Below are 27,445 nucleotides of genomic sequence, written 5' to 3'. Positions count from 1 at the left end.
TTGTATTCCAGATATTGGCGTGGCCAGTTAGACTAACGGACCCAACCAGAAGAAAAATACTGCCTCAGCGGTGGCACTTTGTTCAGAAAATGCGCGTCTTTCAAGAGGGTCTACGCAACGTCGGGAGACTAATGGCACTGAATGTTAACCCCTAACTGAGGAAGGGTCCCGTTTTGGAAGATACTGAAGTACCTAAAGGTAGGCTGGGTCCTGGCTAAGCCGACCAAAGCACCTAGGCTCTGGCAGCAGTGCCTGCCCAGCCTCCCGGGAGCCCGCAGGAGCTGTCAGGCCTGGAGATCCAGCCTGACCAGGAGCCGATTGCCTCCCATCTCCCCTGAAACAAGCAGATGCGCAGGTCTTCCTGCCCCAAGGCTTGCCTTATCATCCCATCTTTCCTCAGCCTGTTCTTAATTCCTTTATGCCTTTTCAACTACTTTTAGTGTTTAGCTGAAGAATGCATCTGGCAAAGCCCACTGCAGAGTGCATACAGTTCAGGAATGAGCTTCTCCCGTGGGAAAAGATTATGCCTGAAAGAAGAGTTAGAACTCCTCTGAAGAGGATCTGAAAACCAGTGTTTTGTTCTTTTGAGGCACTTTTCATCTAGATCCAGTTCCTGAGCCACCTTACCAAGTGGGTCAGGAGGGCTAGTGCAGGCTCAGTGGAGGCTGCGTGTGTTGGCTGCGGGCAGAGAGCACAGTGAAAGGGACTCTTGCAGCTACAGCTGTGGCAGACTTAAATCTGCTTAAAACAATCACAAAACCACAGTGTCACCTGAAGGGAGACATGTAGAATTCCAGTGGAAACTTTCCTTAGTTTTATTTTCCAGTACAAGAACAGAGGGCATCAGATGGAGTCAGTAGAAGCCAGGTCTGAAGCGAGGAGGGGGGTTAGGTGAGCTGTGCAACGCCTTGCCGCAGGGTGCTGCAGAGGGTAAAAGCCTATAAACATTCAAGGCATAACTGGAAACGCTTGTGGGACAGAAGTACATTCAAGGTTACCCAACATTTAGAAACGCCCTCCAGATCAGGAAGCTGATGAACTGCAGCCAGCTGGAAGGTGGGGGAATGTTAGAAAGCAGTGTAATTCATGCTTGTGCGTTCTTATTTTCTGTAGGCATCCATTTAGAGCCACAGTCAGGTGCAGGACAGTGAGCTCAATGGACCTTTGGTGAGGCCCAGGACAGCTGCTCTCACAGTCTTTATTTTGAACTCACCCTAAGATGAGCTGTCCCCTCTTTCCTGGTAGCTTATTATTAGAACTGGGTCACATGAGGCTTTTGGGACTGTGTCTCAGTTGCATTGACCGACATTTCCTTCAGAGGGAAAGCTCTGTGCTGGCAGGCACAGCAGTATAGCTTACGTGGGGAGGGGAGTAGCCCTTTTTTTGCATAAGATCCGCTTAATGCAGAATTTTTATTTTTGTGGCCGTTCCCCATCGCATCGGGGATGCAGCGCTGAGCTAATGCGGCGAGGCGTCAAGGCGCGTGCCGTATTTAGACACAGCCACCTGCTTGCGAACATCAAGCGGCAGCAAAGAGCACGCTTCAGCAAAAAAAAAAAAACCCTCCCCTGTGGATTCTGCAGCAGCGGCATCCAGCAGGCTCTCCCTGCCTAAATCTGCGGGTGGCCACCAAAGGGGGCAGCGCCAGAAGACGGCCAGAGCCCGTCAGCCCAGGAACGCTCTGAGCCTGGCGCTCCCTCTGCCCAGGAACTGCCAGATATTTTGGACAGCTGCAAAGTGGAATTAAATCACATGGGTGAAGAGTGGCCTAATCTCCACATAGGCAATATGTAAGTGTTATTTGAGGCTGAGCTGTTCTGAAGGGCTGGGGAATACAGTTCTTGTTAACATATGCTGCCCAACTACTTTATTTAGTTAGCGTTGTTAAATTTCATTGCCTTAAAATAGGTTTAAGATTAACACAGAAGAAAGCAAAAGGACTATCCATTAAAGAAAGAACCTACAGAACAGAATAAAATTACTTTAGAGTAAGACTCTTTTTATTGCTTTGCATTATTTTATAATTATTCAACATACAGATTTTATGAATGCTAAAACATTTACCATATAAAGCACAAGACAGACTCATGATTCTGAGTAACCTTAAAACTGAACTATGATTGGGTTTTACCTTTTTCAGTTTAATTTTAACCAGAATGGAAATTTTCACATTAAAAAAAAGTGTTCTAGTTTTTGCAATTTGTATGACAACTTGATTTGCAGTTGAAATTTCTGGGGAAAAATTAAAAAAAGGTGGATATTCTGTGTGACAGCAGACTTCACCGTTTATTTCTCAGACTTGTGCGGATGGTTGTTTCTCTGTGGAGCACAGAGAAAGCATGCAGTCATCTGCACTCAACATGCCTAGTGCCCAATGTTATGCCAAAACAAGTTCTGTCCACCACCAGTGGGTTGCAAACCTGTTGAAATACCTGGAAATTACAATTACGATAAATCCTAAATGAGAGAAGCAGGAAGAACAAACCATCCTTTGGCTAATTGCCCATTGATTACAGCTAAATGTAGGCATTCTTTTAGTTACCAAAAAGCAAAGCCTAAAAACGAGCTAAGGTGATGCCAGGGAAATAAAATGGCATTTACCAAACGTGATTTTACAAATTGCAGCCTGCTTCCTAACGGCAATAGGGTTCCAGTCTGGAGTGTGCCATCCTGCAGATGAGCCCTACGTGTAGCGGGTGGCCGCCTGCTGTGACATGCCGCTTGGGCACCCACCGACACGGCTCTGCTGGGCTGGCCATGGGTGCAGACAGGCAGGAGCCAGCCCACCGTGCGGTGCTTCACCGAACTCCTGCCTTGGTGACAAGAGTGGGAAACCAGCCTTTGCCTTTCCAGTTAAACCTCATAACTATACTCGGAAATTAACTTTTTTCCTTTATTAGAACCATTTGGAGAAATAAGGATTTGCTGAATTGAGCCCAACAGGTAGTAAAAGCAAACATTTAAGACTCTGTAAAAATAACTGAAATTGTATTGTCTTAATACCATCGTTTGATTTTAGGTGTTCTTCTAAGTGCAGTTTTAAGACCTCCTTTTAATGCCTGTAGGTATATATGCTCCAAATTATTCTTGCATGTTTATTTGCAAACACATTCTGTCTCTTGGGGTGTGTGTGTGAAGAATGGTGGGGAAAAATGTGTGGATAACAACAGTGTGTACATGCAGTAAGGAAAAGATGAACTTGGAGGACGTTCAGCTAACAGGAATAAAAATGAAAACAGGTTGGTTTGCTGATGCAACAGCTGATCACTAACATTGAGCTTCAATACGACAAGTTACAGACTGAAATCAGTGAAACTGGAACTTTATGAAGTGCTATAGATAGAACTTTCTTTATTCTGCCAACACCGATAAGATAAATATGAATGACACCTGAGAATAAGGTTTCCTGGGATCTACCTGAGGTGGAAATGGGGAATAGGGGAAGTATTTGCATTTAGGGCCCAGCCCGATACTCAGTGAAGTCAATAAATGGAAGGTGTTTCTGAGCAAACCTGTGCCAGCATCAGGACTTGTGCCAGAGCTAAAATAACCCGAAGCAGTACCATAAATTGTCACTGCTTGTTTCTGTGGAGCCAGTTATGTGCAGTTTCTAATGAGCTGCTTGGAAATCAAAGATCAATCTAGAATTAATGCTGTATTTTATAAGAATTCTCCTTATGACTTTATCAGAAATATGATGGTCAGCTTCTTCAAACAGGTTAAATATCTCTCGTAAAATAAAGTAGGGATGGCTGACTATACATGACGTCTTTCATCCCGGAGGACTTTGAAGTGGTCAACAAACATTATTAAATATTTGTCTGGCTATCAGCCATTGCTGATATGCAGGGCCAAGGCCAAGACCCTTTGGGCTGAAAGGTAAACTATTTTTTAAAGTCCTACTTAATAAGCAGCTGAGGGCACAAGATGTAAAACGGCTGGCACAAATCAAACTTCATGCCGACCTTAAGCAGGCAGGTTTATCTGCTGGAGTTTAGCCAGATTAGCAAGGCTAATACCACTCCAGCAAAGGAACACCGTACAATTACCGGCTGAGGCAAAATGGTTACAGGCCACGCTAAAACCTGAGCATGTTCTTTCAGCATACATGTTTCAAGTCAAACTACAGGAGGACCTGAGCTACCTCATGAAGTGGATTTTTGTCAGAGGGTTGGGCCAGTAATTCCTAATGCTTTTGTAGTCAACTGGAGCCTGTAACACATGTTAAATGTACAGGAACTTAGAGGCAGTAAACTGTTTTGCAGAAGTGAAATAACTTGGAATTCTGCATTTCCACATAGATTTTGAGTATATTCAGAAATCACAACATTTTACCTTTCTTTTACTGCCTTACTCTTTCTTCTACAACATGTCTCCAAGTGTGGTGGGCACCAGGCCCCACAGACAGGAATGCACGGCAAGGCAAGAAGAAACCTTCAGTTGCTTTTTGTCATGAGCTTTCATACATGATTCTCCACAGCTCCATAGCCCATAACGAGGAAGACCTGAGGAGGCTTGGTGTCACCCATGCACTGAATGCAGCACGATTTGCATGGGGAAGCAAAGGAGACCAAACTTTCCACAGCCAGGAAAGGCGTTACTATGGAATAACTGCAGCGGACTCAATCGACTTTCACCTTGGTGCGACATTTCTGTACTGCCTCTGAAGCCAAATGGTGAGTCCCTCTCCTGGTGGTAAACGGCTGCTCTTATGCAGCACTTTGATTAAGCAATCACAAATTACTTTAGCAGCATTAACTAAACCTCACTCAACCACTTGGGTAAGCCTAATTATCCACTTACAGACATGTCTCCGTTGGCAGGTGGGAGGACAGCAGGATCCTGAAAGATTAGGAGTAGCCACAAAACTGTGTCCAAATCAGTGGCAAGGATCACACACAGTCTACTGGTAATCATCAGCATGCATCTTCTGTAGCAGGAGAAAAAAACCAACCAATTATAAAAACGAATGATGCTGTATTTTGGTGGAGGAGAGAGTTCCGAATTCTCAGTGGGAAATCACTGATTTTTTTCTGGTTTTCTGTATTGATTCATCAGAATACAGAACACAAACCCTGTTACTTTCTGCTTTGAGAAACAGCCAAAAGCTGCAAAGAGCTATGGCAGAGACATGCCAATTGGCCGTTTACAAAACCTAACGCCATGTGTTTTCCTCTCTTTCTGGATTTAGATCTCTAGTAACAAAAAGCAGTTCTTGATTTATGAAAGGGATGAATGTAATACCCTGGAGGCTACTTTATCTCAGCTACCATAAATTGGATCTCTCAGAGATAAGGCGAGATGAGATGCAAGTGAGGCAGTATGAACTTACGCAATCTGTGACCGTGGCACCATTCCGTGCAGCCTGGAACAGTGCTACATGAATTCATTTCTATTTTGAAGGTAAAATCTTCGTTCCCTGTATTCTTAGAAAAAAGCAGATCTGCTTCTCTTGTGCTGGCTTACCTCATGATCTTCTCCCGCTTTGCTCTAGGCAATGTTATCCAAAGAGTTATCCAGTAGCAAGCAATTTCATCAAGCTGCAGGATTTACATATTGAACCGAGATACAGGATACACCTATGTAAACTCTAAACTCTTATGAAATAAAAAAAGATCAAAGTGACAGGGAGGAACATCAGACAATCTGAATATGAGATAAAGATGAAAGGAACATGACCTAAAGCTCTGGCATCCAACCTATCTTTCCTCTCTGTTCAGGGGGTAGAAGGTTTCTGAAATTCAGATGCTCCAGTCACTCCTCAATCATTTGGTTAAGTGGAGGCAACAAATGTGCTAGATACTCCATTTGGATACATTCCCAGTTTGCTGTCCCTTCTGCTCATTAAAACTCAAGTCCAAGAGAAAACAGGCTCCTGTTTAAAGCTCAAGCTCTTAAGGATATCCCTGGACAGAAAGAGAAGCTAACCTGTTTTGCTGCATTGGGATCAGCAAGTGAAAAGGGGGAAAAATGCTGTAGTCCAACATGTACAGGAAGTCACCAAGATGGGAGACAGAATTTTCCCGCCCCAGTGACAATATATGCTCAATGGCTGAGGACTTCCCAGAGGTACCTTCCTGCCGCCATGCCCTCTGCCCAGCTCTATCTTAGCTTTAGGGACCTGAGATTTACAGCAAATATAATATTTTTTCAGCCACAAATTAGCCTTCTTTTCATGCTCAGAATTCCCCATTCCTACCAAAATTCTTTTTACACAAACATTGCTGTGTCTTGAGCAATGGTGAATGCACAAAGAGCCAAGTTCTTTAATCTGACAGGGGTGTTTCATAAAGGAACTGGTCTTTCAGCCATACCTGGCTTGCTCCAAGGGCAGGTTTCTCCCAGTATCCTGTCTTTCATCCATGTCTCGCAAAGGAAAGGGGCCTGCAAAGATAAAATACTAATCAGACTTTTGAAATGACTACCCAAATTGGAAAGCTAAGCTAGACCACCCTGGGGTAGTTCTTATCTTAGAACAGGTCCGGGAAAACAAATTATAGTTTTAGACTGAAGTCCTAGACATGCCGAGGTAAAATACCTGGGGAAAGTTGCTGGTGGCAATTCCAGCACGTCAGCAGAACTAGGTAGGATCTGCCCAGATGTCATTTGCCACACACATGCATTCCTGTGCGAGACAGCGCAGCGCAATGTTGGAACACCAACACTGGGGCCAAATTAATCGCGGGAGAAACTCCCACCAAAAAACAGCGGTGCAACCCCGGGCTGCATCCACCCTCCTGTTTCTGAAAAGAGAAGCCTGCCAAGGACGGCATGGCCTAAGAGGTACACAGAGCTGGCAGGCTCTCAAGTGTCAAAATAGAACCAGCATCGCCGGGTGCGTACATCCCGTGCCTCGCAGGCGAGACACAGACTAGAAAAACAATCAAGCTGTCTGGTGGAAAAAGCGGCTTCCCAGGATCGCTCAGGCCACGGTGTAATTGTGATCAATCCGCATTGGCAAGTACCAGCTTTCCATGTGTGTTTCGCCTAATGCAGGCTGCCTGCGGAGAGCAGCTCGGGCAGGCTGATGCATGCTTGTTATCGCCGGTGTAAATATCTCTGCCTTGTGTTATTGTGGCACAAAGCAGCTGGACCATTTGAAAATCATTTAAAAAGCACTATAAAATTAGGGCTCCAGTGCTCTTATTTTATGACTTTCATGAGCAGCCATTGCCTAGAGAGAAATTATCCTCTTTATTTTCAAGGCTAAAGGTTCTTCTAACATTCATCAAAATCAAAGTGCACCCTTGATAACACATCGAGCTGTTACTTATCTAGTACAGACTCTTTACCTTCTGCATAATATCACATTTGAGAGCTCAGTTCTTCGTATACAACTCATTTCATTGTGTCTGCTGTTGTTCTCACCGAGTGAATTTGCATAGTTTCAGGAGGCTGGCTGATGCCCTGAAACATATTCTTTCCATAATTCCTAATTTTTTTTTAATTTCTAGAACAATAACCTGGAGTGGTTTTGTTACTGATCCTTCTATAAAAATGGTCAATTACCTCTTCTGGCAATGGATTTGCGCAGACCAATTAAGCACTGTAAGCAAAAGATTTTCAAGGGCATAAATAGTACTCAGGCACATAACCTGATAGACTCTCCTTTCTGCCTTTGAAAAATCTCTCCCCATATGTAAAACAAATTCCAAAAGTCTTTGATAGTTTTCTTTTTCTCCATTCTTGTTTTCAGAGACAGCTTCTTTAGCAAACTTGGGAAAACGGTGGGTGAACCAAAGCAGCATGACAAAACGCACACAGTACAAAGGGACAGCCATTCCTTTTAGAAATAAAAAAGAAGCGCGACTGTATCGACCAGACTGCAAGCCCTCATCTGAAGGGCTTAGGAAGAGACGCTGCATGAAATCCTCAGGCACAGAGGCTGCGAGTGAGCAATGGTGAGGCTCTGCACATCCTCTGTCCTGCAGCTCAGGAAAACCACTGTTTTCCTCTGGGTCATTTAACCTGCCTTAGGTTTCCGTAGGAAGCCGGTCACCTTGTTACCCAAACATCAAATACAGACTGAAGATAAACATTTAGGCAGCCAGAACCTTAGCTCTGCTCTCATGGCTCCTGCTTTGGCCAGGATTTTGTCTTTTATTTCCTCCGGGGGTAGCAGGCTGCATTCCTGTGCCAAGAGGTGCCAGGTCTCTGCCAGGGTGGGGTGGCTGGTGCTATCAGATCCCACTAGGAGGCTGTGAGTAGCCACGCAGAAAAGCTGTGAAATCCAGGTGCAGCATCCTGCACGGAGACGTAAGCAGCCAGCAGGTGAAGGGAGCCTCGCCACCACCATGCCAGCACCTCTGCTAGCAGAGGGAGCCTGAATTTTCAGCCATGGAGGTCTCGCCTGCCATCAGTCGGGTTGTGACCGATCAACAGGATGCTTGAGCTAATGGAGGGGCCGGACGGAGTCACTCGATAATGACAACTGTTTATGACTTGAGAAAGGCAGGAAAAGGGGCAGGGGGGATCAGCAGACCCTAGCACAGCCTGCTGTCACCACGGGTGGAGAAAGCGGGGCAGGCATTTAGCGCGTCAGGATAAGAAAGCACCTCAGCTCTACGGGCTGCTTTTCTGTTCCGCTAGTCGGCAAGTGTGTAACCGCCTGCCTGTGCCTGATGGTGCCAGGAATACAGAAAAGGGCGCAGGTGAGCTGAGCCACCGCTGGGCTCCTGCATTTCAGAGCAGATCTGACCTTTTGGGTTAGAACTGACCTACGCAATCTCAGCCTTTACTTGTGGCAATGGTCAAGAGTAAGTGGCAGGAGAAGGGCAGAGCTCAGGGCAGCCCTCTCAGGACCCGATCCAGCACCACAGCAGCCATTATGTCCCCTGAGCAGAAGCATCCTCCCTTCTGAGCCGACCTGCACGTACGCTTGTTCCCTCACCGATACATGCACCTGCGCAACAGAACAGAAGCAGAAAACTCTGGTATATACACCTCACCCAGCAGAATAGAAATAGAAAATCCCTTCTACCCAGAGCTTCCAAATTCCTGGACAGCCATGAATTTGCTTTTGTTTTGGGGGTAAACCACCTGTGCTGAACAGTTTCTCACTATTGTCTTCACTGAAAAAAGACAGCAAATTGGCATTTGAAGGTAAAGGTTCAGTGCTGAAATGGGAGGATTTTCCTTTCAAGCATGGAAGGCAAACAGATGTCTGTAGTGTCGTTTCCCCCATACACACATACCTACTAAAACCTCAACATGTAAAGGATATGCGCTCGCTCACCTCGTGTCCAGAGCAGGATTAAGCATACCCTGGAGCTGCTTTTACCTAGATGCTGGAAGCCTGGCAAAAGGACCCAGTTGTAGGATGTCCTGGATGAGACAGATTCAAAGTAATTTTGTGCTCTGTTAAACCTGTTCATTTTCAGAAAGGCTTAATCTCCCTCCGAATAGCAAGTGGGACCCTGTAACTCAGAGGTGGGCAGCCGAAGGGCAAAAGAAAGCTCCCAGATGCTGGCAGTGCTCTTGCAGCATTGCCAACAGCTGCAGCATTTCCATCACTTGCCTTCCTCCCAAGATGAAGGGGAATCTGTTCCTAACTGCAGAACCAAGCTGGGAACAAAGTCGTTTCACCAAAAGAAGCAGTATTAGAAACAATACCTTAAAAAGCCAAGTAGGATCCAAAACCTGAGGGGGAAGGTGTGAGGGCACTGGTGTCTGTGTTAGCATCATTGCATGGGGCAAGGGTGTTCCTGCCCAGGTGATAGAGATCCATATCATCAGTTGTTTCTCCTCATCATCTCAACCATTGAAAGTTGCTTTAAATGTTTTTCTTTTGCTGCTTCACTCTGGATCTCTCGTCATCCTCCTCCTTGCTGCCACTGTGAAATGAATCTTGGTGTGTAGTGACAAATATATTTCCAGCCTGTGAGGCAGATGCTGGCTGTTTGCTGCCCACATTATATAATTCGATATTTAGTAATGGATATTGTGGACACCTGATTCCCAAGACAGGTGCAAAAAGTGCCAAGGCAGGTTTGACCTGAAGGTCTGGCTAGTCAATCATTCTCCAGCAGCCCAGAGTAGAGCCTAGGGGAAGACAATATAAGAAAGAGGAAAACTTTCAAGTCATTCTTTCCCTGTGTATCTTCCAGCTTTTTGTCTTCAATAGATTGGCTGCCTCCTAATCCTCATGATGCTTTTAATTACTGCAGACTGGACAGAAGGGCTGGTCCTGGTACAAACCTTCCCCTGACACTGCCCCCAACAAGCCCCTTGCCTCCATCAGCTCCAGGGAGGTTAGCTCAGGCTGTGGGGATAAAAAGAAAAGGAAGGGTGAGACATAGGTGAGAAAGCTGGCACTGGAGGAGGGCTCTGGGCTGGGCCCGCTGCCGTGGGCTTTCCAGCATGCCTGCCGTGGCCGTGAGGCTTTGGCCCCTGGTCGGACGAACCGCAAAGGCTGCTGATAAATTTCCTCAATGCTCGTTCTGAGGTGGACTACAAGCTAGTCAGCAGCAGGCTCCAGCTCACATTTCCATCGGCTGCAGCAGCCAGCACAGTGTTGCAGGGACACTTGGCGGGGGGCACAGGGCAGCCAGGGCCACAGCTGGGACTGGGACCCCATCACCAGGACCCCCAGAGTCTGCACAGTGCTGCCGCTCGGAAAAAACTCCTACCAGTTAATAAGCACCCAATAATGTCCACTGATGCCCAGTAACCTTTGCAAGTTTTCTTTGGCTCACTTTTATCTTTTAGAAGGCTGCAAGGGAAGCATCACTCTGGATGGGGAGGAGGAATAACACCTTTGGTTAACTCAAAGCCTCCAGCCAGGCTGACTGCACTTCCCAAACCAATTTCCATTCTTGTAGAGGGTTTATTTCCTTTAAGCACTTGAAGTGAAAGCAGCTGGGGAGAGAGCATCAACAGCATGGGCTCCTCCATCTAAGCCCTCTTTCGATTCCCTGCCAGCTCCTGAGAGAGGCTCAGTTCTGGCAGTGGAAATGTCCCCTCGGCAAGACCCATGTGACTGTAGGGCCAGTTTTTCCCTGCAGAACAGGCAGGAGAGACGCTGCCTGAGGTGACCACCACTGCTAGCCCACCACCCAGTCCAGCAGCCCAGGGCAACAAGTTGTCAGCGCTCGGGTGTGTTAATCCACCCGGCACCTGCCCCTCACGCCTCCCTCGCTTCCTGACAGCTGGTGGAGAGGATGTTTGCACTAGCTGGGCTCTTTTCCTACCACTGGAGGTACTGGGAAAGGGCAGATAAATATATTTGGAAAGAGAGGGAATGAAAGACTAAAAGAATCATCCTGCTTTTTACTGTGAGCGATTGCATTATGGCCTGAGCTGGTTTGTACAACAGATTTTGCCAGTGGAACAAAACCAGGCCAAATCGCCCCACGAACAGGAAAAACGAGCACCGTGACAGGCCCTTCTTACACAGCAAACCTGCATGGAAAGCAGGCAGTGTAGGTCACTTGATGGATACACCCAGGTCAATACCAGTTTAATTCATCCGGTACATTTTGCATTTTTCTTCCACCCAGCCAAGTGCAGTTTCTTGTGCATCGGTAGCAGCTCCGTTTACACGCCGTCCCGAGGGTACTGCGCTTTTGAAGCCTTCAGGCTTGCTTTCCTCTGCCATCTCCTGGTAACAGGGGAAACCACAGCGCTTCAGTAACGGCACTGCTGCTGCGCTGGTCTAAGGCAAGGGTTGTCAGGAAAAGCAGCGTATAGATCAGCTGACATAACTGGGACAAAACATAGCCCTTCTTGCATATTTAAAAGCTAGGCTAATTCCTCCAGCTCTACCAGTTGATCTAGTAGCGGTAGTTCAGTGGTTATCCCAGAGCAAAATGTCTGGTTTGTAGACCTTGAATGTCTTGTAACAGCGAAGGAGACTTGCCTAACACGTGAGGCTTTATCATTTTATTAACAGGACCTCATCAGTGTACCTTAAATATTTTTGAAGAGAGTCCTTTTTGACAGCTTTGCTTTCAGGTCTTCATAGCTCCTTCACAAAAGACATCTTCGTTTCCTATGAAAGCCCGGGAAGATCCTGTCTGATAGGCATGTAAAGCTTTTCCTTCTACTGCCACAACTGTTTCTGTCTGATCTCTCGATGTAAACACCACAAATCATGCCAGAACATCTTGCATTGTTTGCGTAATTCTAAACCAAAGCATTTTCAGTATTTTCTTGAAAACATACATAAGATTTATATATATAAATATATATATTAAAAAAATATATAAATATATATATAAATATTTATATAAGATTAAGTTTGGGTTCCTCTGTGTGTGTGTGTGTGTTTCCCTTTTCCTGCAATCACACAGAGGTTCTTTGCAAAGGACTACTTGTGATGCCCACTCTCCTGTCACAATAGCTTTTCCCACAGAATTACGCTAAAATTATGAAAATGATATATGACAATTACAAAAAGAAAAAACCCAAAAGGAGAAAATGCCAATATTTGCCCTTAAAATAAAATAATAAAAAAAAATAAATCAGAGTCAGTAAGAAAAACTACTCACAAAATTCCAGCCTACAAAGAGAACATAAATAAATGCCATTCAAAGCTTTGTTCATTTTCACTAGCACCAGCAAAAATGACTGCTTGGGATGCCAGGCATTGGAGGGAAAGGATGTTAATGCTATTTATAGCTCATGGATGGCTCCCCTTATCATTGTACCTGAGAAGCACGCAGTCCTTAATGTATTCCTGCTCACAGCAACTTTCTCAAGCAGAGGACAGCCTTCCCAGGGCTGTGCTGGAGGCGCTGAGGTTTGCTTTGAGAAAATGGACTGTTACATTTGCAGCCTGTTCCCAAACTGTCTATTATAAACCGCCTGCAGCAGGCACAACCTCCCGCAAGGCTGCACCCCTCCCTGCAAGGCCCCAGTGGCATCAACGCGGTACCTGCAGAGTGATGCAGAACCGCACTGCCAGCTCCTCGCAGAGACAGCGCAGCAGGGCCTGGTGAGGAAACTCCTTCCCACCAGCCAGCAAACGGCAGGACAAGCTCTCCCTGTGACTGGAATTCCATAAAGCAGCAAGTGTGTGGCCCCAGCTCTTGGCCACTCATCCATCACAGCCCGGAGAGGGAGCTGCACACGCCGCTTTACCCACACCCCCTGACCTGGCAGCGCCCTGGCTCACTCTGCTTTACCCGGTACCCCAATACCAGAGAGGAGCAACAGGAAAACCACCCCCAGCTTTACTTTTTCAAATTCAAGATAAGAAATTAGGAGCAAATATTCATCAGACACATAATCAAAAGTTTGCAAGAGAAAGTAAACTCCAGTTCTAGTTCTTACTATCTCCTCTTAGTTGTCATGCACCTCATCAGTGGTCAATTCCTTCATGGCATGCAGTCACCCTACATAAAAGATGACTTAATCAAAAAACAAATAATGATTTTTAAGTCAGCAATTAAAAAAATCTAAAGAAAAAACATTCCACTCCTCCCCAAGTAAGCAGAGAGTGTCCCTTGAAAGCTCTGCAACATGCCTGAAAAAACTTCAGTGCCAAAATAGATCTTCCACCGTAGAGTTTTGAAGTCTTTTTGCTCTTGATGTCACTGCAAAGAGTTTGTACAGCTTTGCCAACCTCAGAAAAAACGTGCCTTTTTCAGATGTACCCTTTCAAGCATGGCAAGGCAAGGCAAGCACTTCACTGCTCATGTTAAAAGTGCAGGGAGAGGCAGACAGCTCAAAGATACCCCTGCCAAATGAATGAGGAATATCAAACCCCCTTTACTCGTGCCTTCAAATATGCTGAAATCTTGCAAGCTTGACAGCATTGTCAATTTTGTATTGACAGCAGCAGTCAGACAAAAATCATTTGAGGAGTAAATCAAGAAGAATTTTCAGCCATGGTCACACAAATCTATACCGCCCTGCAGAAGGGCAAGCGCTTTGGAGCCCCTTTTGAAAGCAATATATTAACATCCTTGTTCGTCTTTGCTGAAGCTCGCAAGGCATCCCCCACCCCACCCCTGAGCCTGGTCTCTTTGACATCATTCATACCAGAACTGCCATAACTTCCACCTACGGACAGCCCGTGGCACGGGCGAGAGCTCGGCACAGCGCTGGCTGCGACAGCACTCACTGAACTGTTATCAATGTCAAGGTCACTTTGTTTTCCTTGCTCTGGCTGGAGCTCCTCTGCCCTGGGGGCACAGGCTGCCCAGGGAAGCTTTCTGTCTAAGCTCCTCACAAGCCCCAGCCTTTCTGCTCTATCGCTGCCCTTACGTAAGATCAGAGTGAAGTTTCTACAATTAGAAGCAGTTAGCTGCACGGTGATGGTGTGCTCTCCCGATTACAGCATACAGCACAGTTATGGCTGCTGGCAGCAGGACTCAGAACTACAGCTATTTTAATCCAGGGAGAAGCACGACTGTAGCTGAGATGCGTCAAGAAAAACAGCAGGTTTGGGGGCTTTAATTCCTAGCTGTGGTACCCTGGACAGGAGTGCCCCAGAAGAGAATTAAAGGGGAAAACATCACCCTAGGCTTGACAGATACCCGCAGATGAGTTGGAAATTACGGTGGGAGCCGACAGATACTCACAGACGAGTCGGAAATTATGGTAGGAGCCTGTGGAGGGCAGCGCTGTCTTGCTGGGGATGGTGCATTGAATAGCTCAGAGATGCCAGCTGCTAAGGTAATACTTTTTTTTTTTTTTTTTTTTTTTTAAAAAATTCTTCTTTGAATCAGAAAGCTGCAGATGTAAAAGCTGTCGTCCTGCCACATGTCACTGCAAGCACGATTCCTCATTTTTTCCACCCACCACCCCCATTTTTCTAAACATCCTTTCCTGCAGCATTAGCCCCGTGTGTGGGCACCTGCCTCTTCTTGGCTGCCTGGCTCTTAAATGGGAGGGTTGGGGAGGCGGGGAGGGACTGAGGGCAGCACGGAGGTTCTCCCCCCTTGGAAAGGCAGGGTCCTGGGAAAACATCTGCAGACGTGTTATGCTGCAAAGGAAAGGAGCACTTCTATGAGCTAGCCGTGACCTCCTCTCCCCAAAAGCCACTCAGCACTGGTGGGGCCACACCTCGAATACCATGGTGTTGTGGGTCCCTCGCTGCAAGAGGGACGCAGAGGGGCTGGAGCATGTCTGCAGATGGGCAACAAGGGCTGGGGAAGGGGCTGGAGCACCAGTGTGATGGTGGGGCGGCTGGGGGAGCTGGGAGTGTTCAGCTTGGAAAGGAGGATGCTCAAGGGGGGACCCCATTGCTCTCCATAGCTGCCTGAGAGGGGGCTGTAGGCTGGGTGTGTGTGGTCTCTTCTCCCAGGTAACAAGCCACAGGACAAGAGGGAACTGCCTCAAGTTATGCCCCAGGAGGTTTAGATTGGATATTAGGGAAAAAAAAATAATGATGGAAAGGGTGGCCAAGCACTGGAACAGGCTGCCCAGGGATGGAGTCACCATCCCTGGAGGTGTTTGAAAAATGCATAGATGCGGCGCTTAGGGACACGGTTTAGCGTTGGCCTTGGCGGTGCTGGGTTAACAGCTGGACTTGATGATCTCAAAGGTCTTTTCCAATCTAAATGATTCTGTGAATCTAAAATCCAGCCAGACACAGGTAAAGTTCCCCCTGCCAAGCCTGAATCCTGCTGGCAAGGCCATGAGCCCGGCTGGGCAAGCTCTGCCCCTCCTGGGGCTCACCTTGTCCAAGGACATTTGCAGCTCCGCACCCTGGGATGGGGCTGCTGGAAGGAGCTGCGGGGGAGTCTTCGCTAGGGCTCCCCACCTCGCCCAGGAGCCCACCCGAGCTGAGACCCTTGGGCTTCATCTCTGCCTTGTGTCACCTCGCAGCTCTGCCCGCGCCAGCCCTTGGCTTCCCACTTGACCTGGGACCTGCCCCGCTGGTGACCCTCACCCGCCCCCGCCCTCTGACTACTGCCACTCCTGGAAGCGCCTGGTGTGTCCCTGCCGTCACCAGCTGCCCACAGCTCCCGTGGGGCAGCAGCAGGCTGTCCCTGCCCCACAGCCACCCCACGGGCAGCCCTGCGCAGGGACGGGAGGCTGGCAGAGGAAGGAGCCTCTGGCTGCCCAGCTTGGGCTCCCTGCAGGCAGGAGTTGGTACCTTTGAGCTCAGTCTGGAGGAGTCGGAGGGCCCCATCATAAATGTACACGGCCAGACGTGAACGCAGGTGGCGGGAGGGAGACCAGGCAGTGAAGAGGTGTGAAGACTCAGATTTTCTCCCACCCAGTAAAACACGGCTGCCAGTGCAGGGCGAGGGGCATCTGCGGGCTGAGCCGAGTGGGTACCCTGGAGGAGGCCCGCAGGGGCTCCCGCTCCTTCCCGATGCTGCGGTTAAAGCTGGGGCTGTGTTTTCCAGAGCCCTCGATCTGGCATCTTTCCCGGGTAGTAAATTCTCTTAAAAACCGAACCAAACAGAGCTTTAATTGTACATTCTGCTTTTCTCTTCACTCTGGAATAATGGCAACGGCATTAATACAGTGCTGCATTGAACACGTACCCACAGTGAGGCCGAGGGACCGATTCTGCTTCCCATTATGCAGGGGCACTGCCTCTGGTGAGGCCGATCAGGGTTTAAACAGCGAGCAGGAGCAATGAACTTCTGCTGTTCCCTGCTGTTTGAGTGTGGGCAAAATAAAAGGCCATAATATATGATGCAGTCAGCCAAGAAAGCAATATTACTCTGCCATGTGCACGGTCTATGCCGAGACGAGTCCAGGATCTCATTTCTAAATTCCCATAGGTGCCTCATTTAAACCATCAGCCATAACCTGCTTCTCATTTTCAATACCACTTGGTATTAGAGCTGCAGTGAACTGCTGGTGAGAGATTCTAATTCCTGCAAACAAGCCCCAGTAGGCTTGCAAGGAAAACAGAGAGTTCCCCTCTCGGTTGCCTGCTAGGTTCCCATCTGGCTGTTTTAACTTTGCTATTGCTTTTAAATGTGCCTGTTCCTGCACACGAGGCTTTCAGCTCTACCTCAAGAGACTCCTGGGTTCTCTTAGCGTCGGATTCTGACCAAAACGTAGAGACACACACTGGGTCTTCTTAACAAAAAGGAAGATCAGATTTCACATTACAGTATCTGAAAGATTAATTCCACTTACATGATCATTTCCCTGTGAACCACACTTCTTTCCATCTGGATTTTTCCATCAGGAGGACAAAGAGCCATAGTGTTAAAGCACTACCTGAGAGAAAAGAGCAAGAAGAGTTCAGAGATGCTTGCTGGGAGAAAAGAGAAGAAAACCCAGAGCAGACAAATTTCAAATGCATCGAGAGGCTTTTTCTTTTTTCACATAAATTATATTCTGATCTTATGCTTTGCTCTTTTGAACCATTTAGTTTGTCAGCTTTTGATTCAGGGAATTTAGGATATTTGGCTGCAGGAGCTTTCTGTATCATGTTATTGTTCACTAGTGTTTGTGTTATTGTAGGAACCACAGGTGCAGCCAAACTCGGTGCCCTGCGGTGCCCGAGGCTAGCAATAATCTCACGCAAGACCTTGTTATTGAGAGACACCTGTCCCCGGCTGGGCTGGTATCATAACCACAAGCAGAGCTGTGCCAGCTAGGAAGGTGCTTGCGAAAGGGAGAGGAACGATGACTTGGGGCCCAACTTACGCCCTGCTACGGACTCCTCCTGGGGCTTCAGACAGTCATTTCATCTCTTTGCGCCTCAGTCTGGTCTTTAGGAGACAGCAGGTAACAACCACGGCACAATGGCAAGAGGCTTGCTCTGTTACAGCAGGGAAAATGAGGGGCAGGCAGATAGGTGGCTGCTCAGGTAGTTTGTGTTCATTTTTAATTCAAGAAAACGCATTTTTCTCAACCAATTTTTCTCAAGCTACTTCATCTTGTTTAAATATTTCAAAAGATTTTGTGCAATGCTGAAGTAAAATTCCAAAAACAAAAGTAACTTTGAATAGAAAGATGGAAACGGTCATTTTTTTGGCAATAACAAGATGAACCATTTCAAACCTACAATATTGGAGGGTTTGCTTTTCCCCCCCCCCCCCCCCCCCCAGAACTTTGCTGAGTTTTCTTTCACTGGAATCTGCAAATGCAACACAAATCTGCTAAATGCTTTAGCCAATTCAAGTCAGTGGGGGTTGTGTGGGTTTTTTGCCTTTGCCAGAAAAATCTTCAGTAGAATAACGGCAATTGTTTCCAGCGCAGAAAGGGGGGGTGGGGGGGTGGGGTGTCAGGGAATAAGCCTTGCAGACTGTAGTAACTCAAGTGGCCAGATAATATCAGGGAGATACAGAGCTCAGCTAGGGTGTTGTAGATGAGGTCCCATGGAATGACTGAGTCCCTTGGGAGCCGCGTTCAGCTGGACGTGGACAGCGTGCGGAGCGACCCCCGCAGCCCTTCCTGGGCGCTCCCCGCAGCCTCTGCCCCACAACGCATCTCGTCCCCCCCCGGGGAAAGCCGAGCTCCCGTGACCCCTCAGTTCAGCCATGGGGCCAAACAGGCCCTGGCCATTTGGGGTGCACCCCGGTGCTCTGCCTGTTTGGGAACTGATGCGCAGTGATGGAACAGTTCTAGAGCTTGCACTACCTTGTGTGAGGCTAATACATCTGGATTGCCCTTAAAACCTCTCTCTGGGCTTGAATATCTCCTATGAGTGGAAGTCTTTTTTTGTTGTTGTTGCTTTTTTGGGGGGCGTGTGTGTGTGTGTGTTTTGTTTTGTGTGGGGTTTTGGGTTTTTTGTTGTTGTTTTGGTTTTTTTGTTTTGTTGCTGCTGTTTTGTTTTTAAGAAGAAAAAAAAAAAAAAGAAAAAGAAAGAGGAAGAGAAAGGAAGATAGAAAGAAAGAACCTAACAAGATAGTCTTTCAGTACTTCCAGGCTACAGTTTAAAAGAAAAGTAATCCTATCCAGCTTGCATGGTCTAGATCTCTACACAAAACATTAGTGACCTTGTAAGACATGGATTATTTTTTTTTTTTTCCAGCTACAGGGGCTCCTGCCCTCCTGCAGTCACTGGCTGCTTCCAACTAGAGCAGCTTCTGGGAGCCACCCAGAGGGAGAAGCTTAGAGAAATTTAATCAGCGGCAGCACTTTTGCTAGCTTTGCAGTGTCTGAAAGTAGGAGGAGGGAGGGGGGGAACCCTCAGCAAAGTCCCTGGCCTTCAATTAAAAAATTCATATTACTTTTCTCATTAGTCCAATCATCTGGTATAACTATTTCCAAGCTTACCCTGAAGGCCCTGCAGAGCATTTCCATTCAAGGCCAGGGCAGCGCAGGACGCAGCGGCATGCTCGGCAGGAGCTACGCTTCGCATCGACACGAGGAGCTCGCTTGTCTGGCACCGGGCGTGCGAAGCAAACCCCGCTGGCGCACTTGGAGAGAGCACTGCCCTACGAAAGGGAGCTTGGTTGCAAAGCGCTTCCCTGGCTGCACCGGCTGGAGTCGCCTTTGAAGTTTCACCAGCACCAAACGACTTGGTTCTTGGAGAACCTCCTCAAAGTCAGGTTTTGAACGAGAGGCCTCGCAGTGTAATTCTGCTGATCATCCCTTTCCCTCTCTCTGCTAAGCCCCTCCACTGCTGTAACTGGCTGACAGCTACGGCAGAAGTTTAAGGCAGTGAGGGCTAGGAGAACTGCAAGTTCAGCATCCATCTGCCAGCCTCCACAACTTCAGCCTCTGAACACATGCAGCGACTGAGGGTCAGCCACGCTCCTTGAAAATGAGCCTGTGGCCTTATGAATCTCCTGATGCAGAAGCTGTATTATCTTTTTCTTGATTTCCTTTTACTGCCTCAGCTTAACGTTCTGTGTCGGTGAAAGTACAAACAGGTCATCATGACGATGCTGGTAGTAACTCTTGAGCATAGTGCATGACTTTTGCAAGGCAGTAAAACTTGTAGGGCAATGCACAATACCTTTTCCTGTGCTATTCTTCATGCTAATCTGTGCTGGGATTGCACAATGTACTCCTTTGCCACAGCTCTTGGTGTTATGTTATCTGCCCTGAAAAATTCATGGGCTTTTTATCCCTATATTCCTCTTGACTTCCCTGCAGTTCTTTTCTTTCATCATTAAAAGTAAAACCAGTCAGCTTTTTTTCCATCTCTCCCATCATTTTTATTGCGCTTTTCATATTTTGCTTATTAAGTAGTTACCCTAGGGAGACTTCCTTTTTATGGGAACATACAAAAAGCTATAACTGCTCTTACCATTTGTGGGGAGGAGGGAGAAAGAGGCAGGGGAAGCAAATTTAGGCTGAGGTCACAGAAATATATGGGGCATGTTCAACCATATGCCTTGCCTCCTCTCTACTTCTTTTTCCACAAGCAACAAGATATACTCCCTTGCTTTCTGCTTGTTCCCCAAATCAGCCTACACTGTTAAAGGTAACGTACCTGGATGTTTGGACAAAGTTGTGGTTGTTGGTTTTGAAGCACCATCCACCTGGCTGCCGCTGCTGTGGGGCAGGGGATGGAGTAGATGACTTCCAAAGGTCCCATCTGCACCCATCTGCTAGAATTGCTGAAAAAATAAACCCAAAGTCCAGATTTAGGAATTCAGGCATTAGAGTGAAAGCTGATGCTGCATCAGGATAAACACCGGCCACTCCACTTTGGGAAGAGTTCTGATGTGGCTCCCATGTTGATTATGGCTTTAAACCCACACAAGCGACCAAAGAAAGCTCATCAATGTTCTCCAGGGGCAAGAACAGCAGTTCAAGGTAATGAGATCCTGGCAGGAGAAATGCTCCTAAAGTCTCAGAGAAGGGACTGCTCAGATATCTTTGAACTCTTGCTCTCGACTGAGCTCTGCTCCTGGCTGGCTTGAGCCTGACTGGGTCTAAACCAGCAGACAACGCTGCCAAAGGGATGCCCGTATTCCACTGCATGGTCTGTGAGGGAGCAAAACAGTCCTAGATGGAATTCTCAATGGGGCAACAAAGCCAGAACTTTCAGTTCTATATTTCGCCCAGGTTCAGATACTCTTTTTTTTTTTTTTTTTTTTTTTTCCCCTCACCTCCCAGGCAAGTACCCTACCCCTCAGACAAGAGAAACACCCTCTCCCTAGAGGCAAATAGCTATCACGTTATTTATACAAAGTGGAACAGTTCCCAGAAGAGGGACTGAGACAGACAGACGCAAGTATACCAGTACAGCTGAGCATTCAGGGGTATTCACCTGAGAGAGAGAAAAAAACTAGTTCAAATTCTCTCAAGTCCTATTTATATACATACAGACACATATATAGATATGTACATATGCGTGTGAAAATCTGCTCATATGTATAGCCATATGTATGTGTATACATGTGTATAAAAATACATCCCTGTAAATGAAAGAAAATTGCATGCACACACATTTTTTATACATGTACACACACACTATATGAGTGTCTAGATATGTCTTATGTCCACCTCCTAAGATTTCCACCTTGGCCCTAGAAGTTTTTTTAAGTATAAGTCAGTCCAATGATTGATTCTTTCAAAAAAACTTCCAGTTCTAACTAACCAGAATTAAGTGTGCACAAACACTTCAGTAACTCTCTGACATAAAGTACCAGAGCTTTCCTGCACACACTCATCAGCACTACAGTAACAGAAATAATACCTGCACCTACGAGGTTCAGCCAGCGCTGCGTTCGGGTGGCACAGGATGTTCTTTTTCAACAGCATTACTTGACAAGAAATTAAATCACACCGTCTCATGCTGCTGCTGCTTTCTCAGGGGATGAATTACATGCCTGCAGAGTCCTACCACCGACTCAATCCTGCTCCCTGGATGCTTTTAGCAACACCTGCAAGCCCTGCTGCACACACTAGTTATAATAATGTAATGCTATTTGGAGGGTAATGAACAGGACTACTTCCTAGGGAATATAATTTCTGTATGAAAATTTCCTCTTATTTCATTTCAGAAAAGCTGTCTGTGATACAGCCCGAGTGCATGCAAGAGAGCAGCAAGATGCCTCACACCAGAGACTCTCCATCTCCGACCAGCAGTGCAGGGAGCAGAGCTTCCTACGAAACCCCAGCGTTACCAGACCTCCAGCGGCTCTGTTGGTTCAGAGGAGGGTCTGATAATCATGTGGACCAAGTCTGGCCAAATATTTACCTGGGAGATGCGTAAGAACATATGGTCCTATCATTAAGCTATTACTGGTCCCTGGGAGGAGGAGGAGGAGGGGGGGGTATGGTACACTGGGGAGCCCCTTTTGGGTCTGCAGGAATGTTTTTGTGATACAGGCTTCCAAAACTCTTAACGTGAGGAGCCTGGATGTCGTGAAAAACACGGCACACGGGTCGGTGACTTACTCAGTGTGACTGAGTTGGGGTTTCTATATTCTGTGAACCACAGCGGATTTGGCAGGGGAAGAATTATTTGTCTTCTAGACAAAAATCCTTAAAGAACCCATCCCAAATTGATGTCAGTTCTGAGATGTGTTATCTGCCCTGGAAACTGTGCTCTAAGGCAGCAGAGAAGGGCATAGGAGCCCTCCCACTCCAACAGGAGCAGCAGGACCAAGAGCCAGATGGAAGAGGGCCCAAATGAACCATACAACAGGGCTTTTGCCAGTCCAAATCCCAGCTTCCTTTCAAAGATGGTAAAACTGAAAATATCAAACAGGATTTTTCGTGCAAACACCTTAATCTTGTGATCACTTCTATTCATTGCCATTTCCTTCTATTTGGATTATTGCAGGTTACATAGCCCATTTTCCCCAGCTCCTCCTCATGAACACCTCAGTTAAGGATCATAGTTTTGCAGAATAACTTCAGTCCCAGTTCATGGTGGGAAGCAGGGGAAGAGCCCAGCTGGTGAGCACGATACAGCCGCTCCACATCTGAACCAGGAACGAGGGGCTGCTGCACCTCTGTGGGTTCTTGCCCTCACGACTCACACACACTACGAATGAGAGATGAACTCTAGAACGTGCTAAACAACTATTTACAGGAAAACCTTGACCACTTTATACCATCAGCCATGTTCCCAGGGATTAACTGCTGGGAGGCATTTGCTTAACTAACAGCCCCCCACTGGCAAACCCGCGCTCTTGCTGCTCTCACGCCACCATATCGCATTTTTCACATGCAAAGCACTATGGGCTTCTCGAAGCCTGCTACCCTGGAAGCAAGGTGCAGTTCCTGCCTTCTTCCCTAGCGGGAGGAAGCACTGACTTTAAGCCATGCTATTTTAGCAGCACATTAGGAGCGTTGCCAATGAGCCCTTCATGTCTTTCAACAGGTGGGCTGCTAGGAGCAAAACCACTCTTCAAAGCCTCAACATTACTCATATCCTCAATGCAGCAGATGGGCCATATAGCATCAACACGGGAGCCAAATATTACGAAGATCTGCAAATAGAGTACTACGGAGTAGAAGCATTTGATGATCCTTCCTTTGATTTAAGTATCTTCTTCTACGATGCTGCCAATTTCATAGGCAAAGCCTTAAACACTTCAGGAGGTAAGAGGGAGGCAAAGAGAAGCTTTGGGAGGAAGTTTCAAAGAGCCAAATGGCTTCTCCTTGCAGGAGCAGGCAGCCAGCAAAGCTCGGATTCAGCACACAGTGTGGAAGGCACACCGGGAACCACGGCGCAGAGGATGGGAGGAGGGTGCCCGCGCCGTGCCCTGCGGGGAAGGGGCAGTGGCCAGGTCCCCGGGAGCTGGGGGAGGCTGGCAGCACCCAACCCAGCACGGTGGAAGGACGGACCAACTCCAGGAGAGGGAAGGGCAGAAGTTACGGCACTGCGGGTGCTCCCCTACGGGTCCATCCCGCAGGCATTGGTGGGATCCCTGTGCCTCCACACGTACATCACACCCCTCGCACGGTGGCAAGGCTCCAGCCTGGCAATCCTGCCCCACACGCCGCAGCCCCGCTCCCCTTGGGATGCTCTCGGCTGGGAGCGTCGGCACTTCAGCGCTGCCTTAAATGTTTCACATGCTTAAGTGCTTCATGGAATTGGAGCTTTATTCAGGCTGTCTATTAAGCTAGAGAAGCAGCAGAAGTTAATGAACTAAGTAAAAAACTATGAGCCTGACCCACAGCCTGCTGAATTTTTGTCAGCAGAGTTTGGATTATGGCCTAGTTATCATAATTTCCATTTGTTCCAGAGTTTGCTCCGACTCTGACTGGCTGCGAGATCGCTGCTTTCACTGGAGTGCTTTATTAAATCCCCAGTTATAGCTCACACTGGGCTGCTGAGATACAGTAAATTATGAGTCCATTTTTACAGGCAGACTATCCTACAGAGTTTATGGGACTTGCCAGTGATCGCGCTCAGGGCTGGACCAAAATTTTCTGCCAAAAATGTTTTGGGTTTGGTTTCGGGGGTTTTTTTCCACAAAAAACTACACTAACAAGTTTAGTTGCAGAAAGCTTTCCCTTCCCCAGAATATTTCAGCTGTTTTAATCCGATGCCTAAGTTAGATGCATGAGGGCATTATGAGATAACGCCTTGCCTGAGATGTATGGCGCGATGGTGTGCCAACCCGCCCTGAAAACAGGAGTAGCCACTAATTTCCCAACTTGTCTCTAGTAGGTTTTGTCCTCCTTGTGTCCTTCTTGCTTTAGAATTGCTAAAGCCCGCTCACATTGCTGTGCCTCGCTTGTTGTTTTTTTCTGCAGGTAAGGTATTTGTTCATTGCGCCATGGGGGTGAGCCGCTCCGCATCACTCGTGCTTGCCTTTTTAATGATCCATGAAAACATGACACTCGTGGATGCTCTGAAAACGGTGAGTGCTCACAGAGACATCTGCCCGAATTCAGGGTTCCTGAGCCAGCTCCGGGACTTGGACATTAAACTAAACGAAGAGATGAAAGGAACCAGAGCATCTGCTACCAAAGAGCTGTAGGAAAGTATTGCTGAAAGAGGCCAAAACGATATTTGAGTTTCCGGTATCTCTTTTAAATGAATTGCAATTGTAAACTAAGGATGCAAGTTTATGATACTTATGATAATAACTAGAATGCATGTTATTACTAAAAGTAGATTTTACTTGATCTTTCCATTTTTCAAAGCCCTCTTAGGTCATACTTACGATTGGTTGGATATTGTATCCTTCACTCTCCACCTTAAAACATTGCTCTCTGCTGGTAAAATAAAATAAATAAATTAAAAAAAAGGTATCGGGTTCCACTTCAGAAATAGCTGTGTTTCAGCAACTAGTGAAGCTCGTATCACTTTATGAAGTGTTAGGCTATTTGAGGTGAAAGATGCCATATTATTTATGTTACAATAATACTTAGAAGTTTTCTTATGAACCAGCCCCCCACCCTTTTGCTCCCCACATCGAAAATGGTTTGTATTTTGAGACTTGAATCTGGCACTGGTTAGTTCTTGCTTTTACAGTTGGTGGAGCCCCTGATTCGGGGCTAGGAGGCTGTTTAAAGGCAGAGCAGCTGGGAAACAACACAAGCCACTCTTTAAGAAATTATTCCAGATCTCTCTATGGTGGTTTTTTTCCCCCCCTTTGACTGTTCATCAGATTATTATTTTTCTTCTGTGAAAATACATTTGTTTGAGAGGACATCCAAATATTGCTCATCATCCCTAGTAAGTGTCATCCAAGAGCTGCTGTGGAAAATGCTTCTGAAGAGGAAGGTGGGTTCCCAGCCAAGCCCCGGAAGGGCTGCATGGGCAGGGGGAGCGGGTGCAGGGCACCGTTTGACAACAAAGTTCAGCATATCCCAAATTTGCCTGACAGTTCAATGTTTTAAAACTTGGGATGTTCTTTCTCAAAAATAAAGGTCATCGTTAACATTGATTGCGACATCGTGTTCTGTGGCATTTGCTTTTGTGAGGGGACTCGAGTGAAAACTGAAGGGACACAGGAATAGCAAGGGAGGTGCTGACAGGCATCAGGCTTTCATCTTTGTGTCTCTGGGCCACCATAAGAGTGCTCAATAGTTACTGTCATCTGATGGACCAGTGCTGCCTGGAAGAACATCTGGCTCTCTGTTCCCAGTGGACAAACATTCGCAGCACAAAGCCAGCTCAGGGATGGCAGTTCTTTGCATTCCAAGTACCAAACTGGGGAATGCAAAGGCACGAATACTCCCCACCGTGTGAGCTAGCTACTCATGAACAGAACAGCAACAAGGGAAAACATTCCTTGCCGTTCCCAGTGCTGTCTACAAGGCAGATTCCTGCCTGCAGGACAGACAACTCAGCACCTTTTGTAACGCACTATGGCAACATCCCCATCTGCCAGGCGGGCCAGGCTCCAGCAGCACAAAGCGCAGCACCAGAGGCCTGACCCTCATGCCCAGGGCATCTCTGGGGGCTTTGCTTTGGGCTGGCCCCGTGGCTCGGCCACCCCCGCGCAGCAGGGCAGCAGTGCCGCAGCGCTTCGCTGCTTTGCTTCCCTGCGTGGGGAGACCCATGCCTGAGCTCCAGGGCAGCTCTACAAGTGCAACACCCCCACAGCGGGCAGGAGCGGGCAGCTTGGAAGTCTCCTTCAGACCCAAATGAAAAACATCACCTGCGCGCCACGGTTAGCCTGAGAAACCCATTTCAAGTCACAGAACAAGTGGCAGGGGGACACGGCGGATCTGGCTGTAGAGATGCCCCCAGCCCCAAGCACAAGACCCACAGTTCGTTATGCTCCCCACCCACAGGAAAACCCTCCTCGCCAGCAGCAGCAGCCATTTACCCAGCCAGTTTCAGCTGCAGAGCAATGGGCGCAGCTGAAGACACACTCACTGGTGGTACGAGGGTAGTCACCCGTTAAACCCAGTTCGTACCATAAAAACTTACCGCGTTTGCAAAATACCGACTGCTGCAACGGGAAAAGCTGCATCCTGCTGGGGTGATAAATCACTGCGGAATAAGGGGCAGGGTGCGATTTCTCTCGCTGCGGGGTAAGACGCTCGGGCCTCCCCGCTAAAAGCGCAGGAGCATCCCCGCAGCCCCGGCCCGGGCGCTGCCCCCGCGGTGCGGTACCGGATTATGCCGCCAGGTGGCGCCATACGCACGGCGAGCAGCGGCGCGGGGCCACCACCGCCCCCCTCGGGCCACCACGGTCCCCCCCCTCGGCCACCCACCGCCCTCCTGGGGCCCTTCTGCTGCAAATTCGGGTCAAACCCCGAGGAAATGCAAAACCCGCAATGCAACGCCCCAGGCTGGGGCAGAGTCCATCCTTGCTCACCCCCCTGTCAAAATGGACCCCAGCCCCACATCCAGAGTACAGCCCAACAGCCCCCCCTCCCGCGTGTCAGGGGTGACCCCAACCCCGCAGGGGGCTGGGTCCACCCGCCTGCTGCGAGGATGGGCCCGGCTGCCCATCAGCAGGTGTGGGCCGGGGGCAGGCCCTGCCGGCCCCCAATGGCTCCATCCAGGGTCAGCGGCACCACCCCCACCGCCACGGCCAAACCCGGGGGTGTCCGCCTGAGCCCCACCGCCACGCTGCCCTCAGCACCCCCGGTGTGACCCCTGTACCTGGCGTGCCTGACCAGCCACGTTGGCTGGCACCGCCGGGCCACGGATCACCATCACCACCCGGCCACCGCCCTGTCGCCTGGCTCCTGCCGCCGCTCG

At 48.0% G+C, this 27,445-nt stretch overlaps 1 protein-coding gene and 1 long non-coding RNA gene across 3 annotated transcripts; one reads left to right on the top strand and one right to left on the bottom strand.

The window, feature by feature from the left end:
- The first annotated feature begins 1,339 nt into the window (after positions 1-1,339).
- On the top strand, positions 1,340-25,658 carry LOC101914719 (dual specificity protein phosphatase 13-like). Its single transcript, XM_027795552.2, has 5 exons — positions 1,340-1,790; positions 4,481-4,676; positions 21,825-22,032; positions 23,153-23,373; positions 24,535-25,658. The coding sequence occupies exons 2-5, from the start codon at positions 4,553-4,555 to the stop codon at positions 24,759-24,761; spliced, it is 780 nt and encodes a 259-aa protein (XP_027651353.1). The 5' UTR covers positions 1,340-1,790; positions 4,481-4,552; the 3' UTR covers positions 24,762-25,658.
- On the bottom strand, positions 4,697-27,445 carry LOC114013915 (uncharacterized). Of its 2 annotated transcripts, XR_008745437.1 has the most exons (6): positions 27,347-27,445; positions 24,948-24,999; positions 20,306-20,432; positions 17,050-17,133; positions 9,613-10,041; positions 4,697-6,384 (listed from the first exon to the last, which is right to left on the bottom strand). It is a non-coding gene; the product is annotated as an uncharacterized LOC114013915 (long non-coding RNA). The 2 variants fall into 2 exon arrangements; XR_008745438.1 differs by having other exon boundaries at positions 4,697-10,041.

This window comes from Falco peregrinus, chromosome 1 (assembly GCF_023634155.1).
Source record: "Falco peregrinus isolate bFalPer1 chromosome 1, bFalPer1.pri, whole genome shotgun sequence".
In the NCBI taxonomy this organism is placed as follows: Eukaryota; Metazoa; Chordata; class Aves; order Falconiformes; family Falconidae; genus Falco; species Falco peregrinus.
The sequence above is the reverse complement of the archived record's forward strand: the minus strand, read 5'-3'. Positions and strand labels throughout refer to the sequence as shown.

Bases quoted from the DNA above. Each gene is read 5' to 3' on its own strand.
- LOC101914719 (XM_027795552.2), top strand. From the start codon at position 4,553: ATGGGGAAGCAAAGGAGACCAAACTTTCCACAGCCAGGAAAGGCGTTA. The intron at 4,677-21,824 runs GTGAGTCCCTCT...ATTTCATTTCAG, and splicing joins ACTGCCTCTGAAGCCAAATG to AAAAGCTGTCTGTGATACAG. The intron at 23,374-24,534 runs GTAAGAGGGAGG...TTTTTTCTGCAG, and splicing joins AGCCTTAAACACTTCAGGAG to GTAAGGTATTTGTTCATTGC.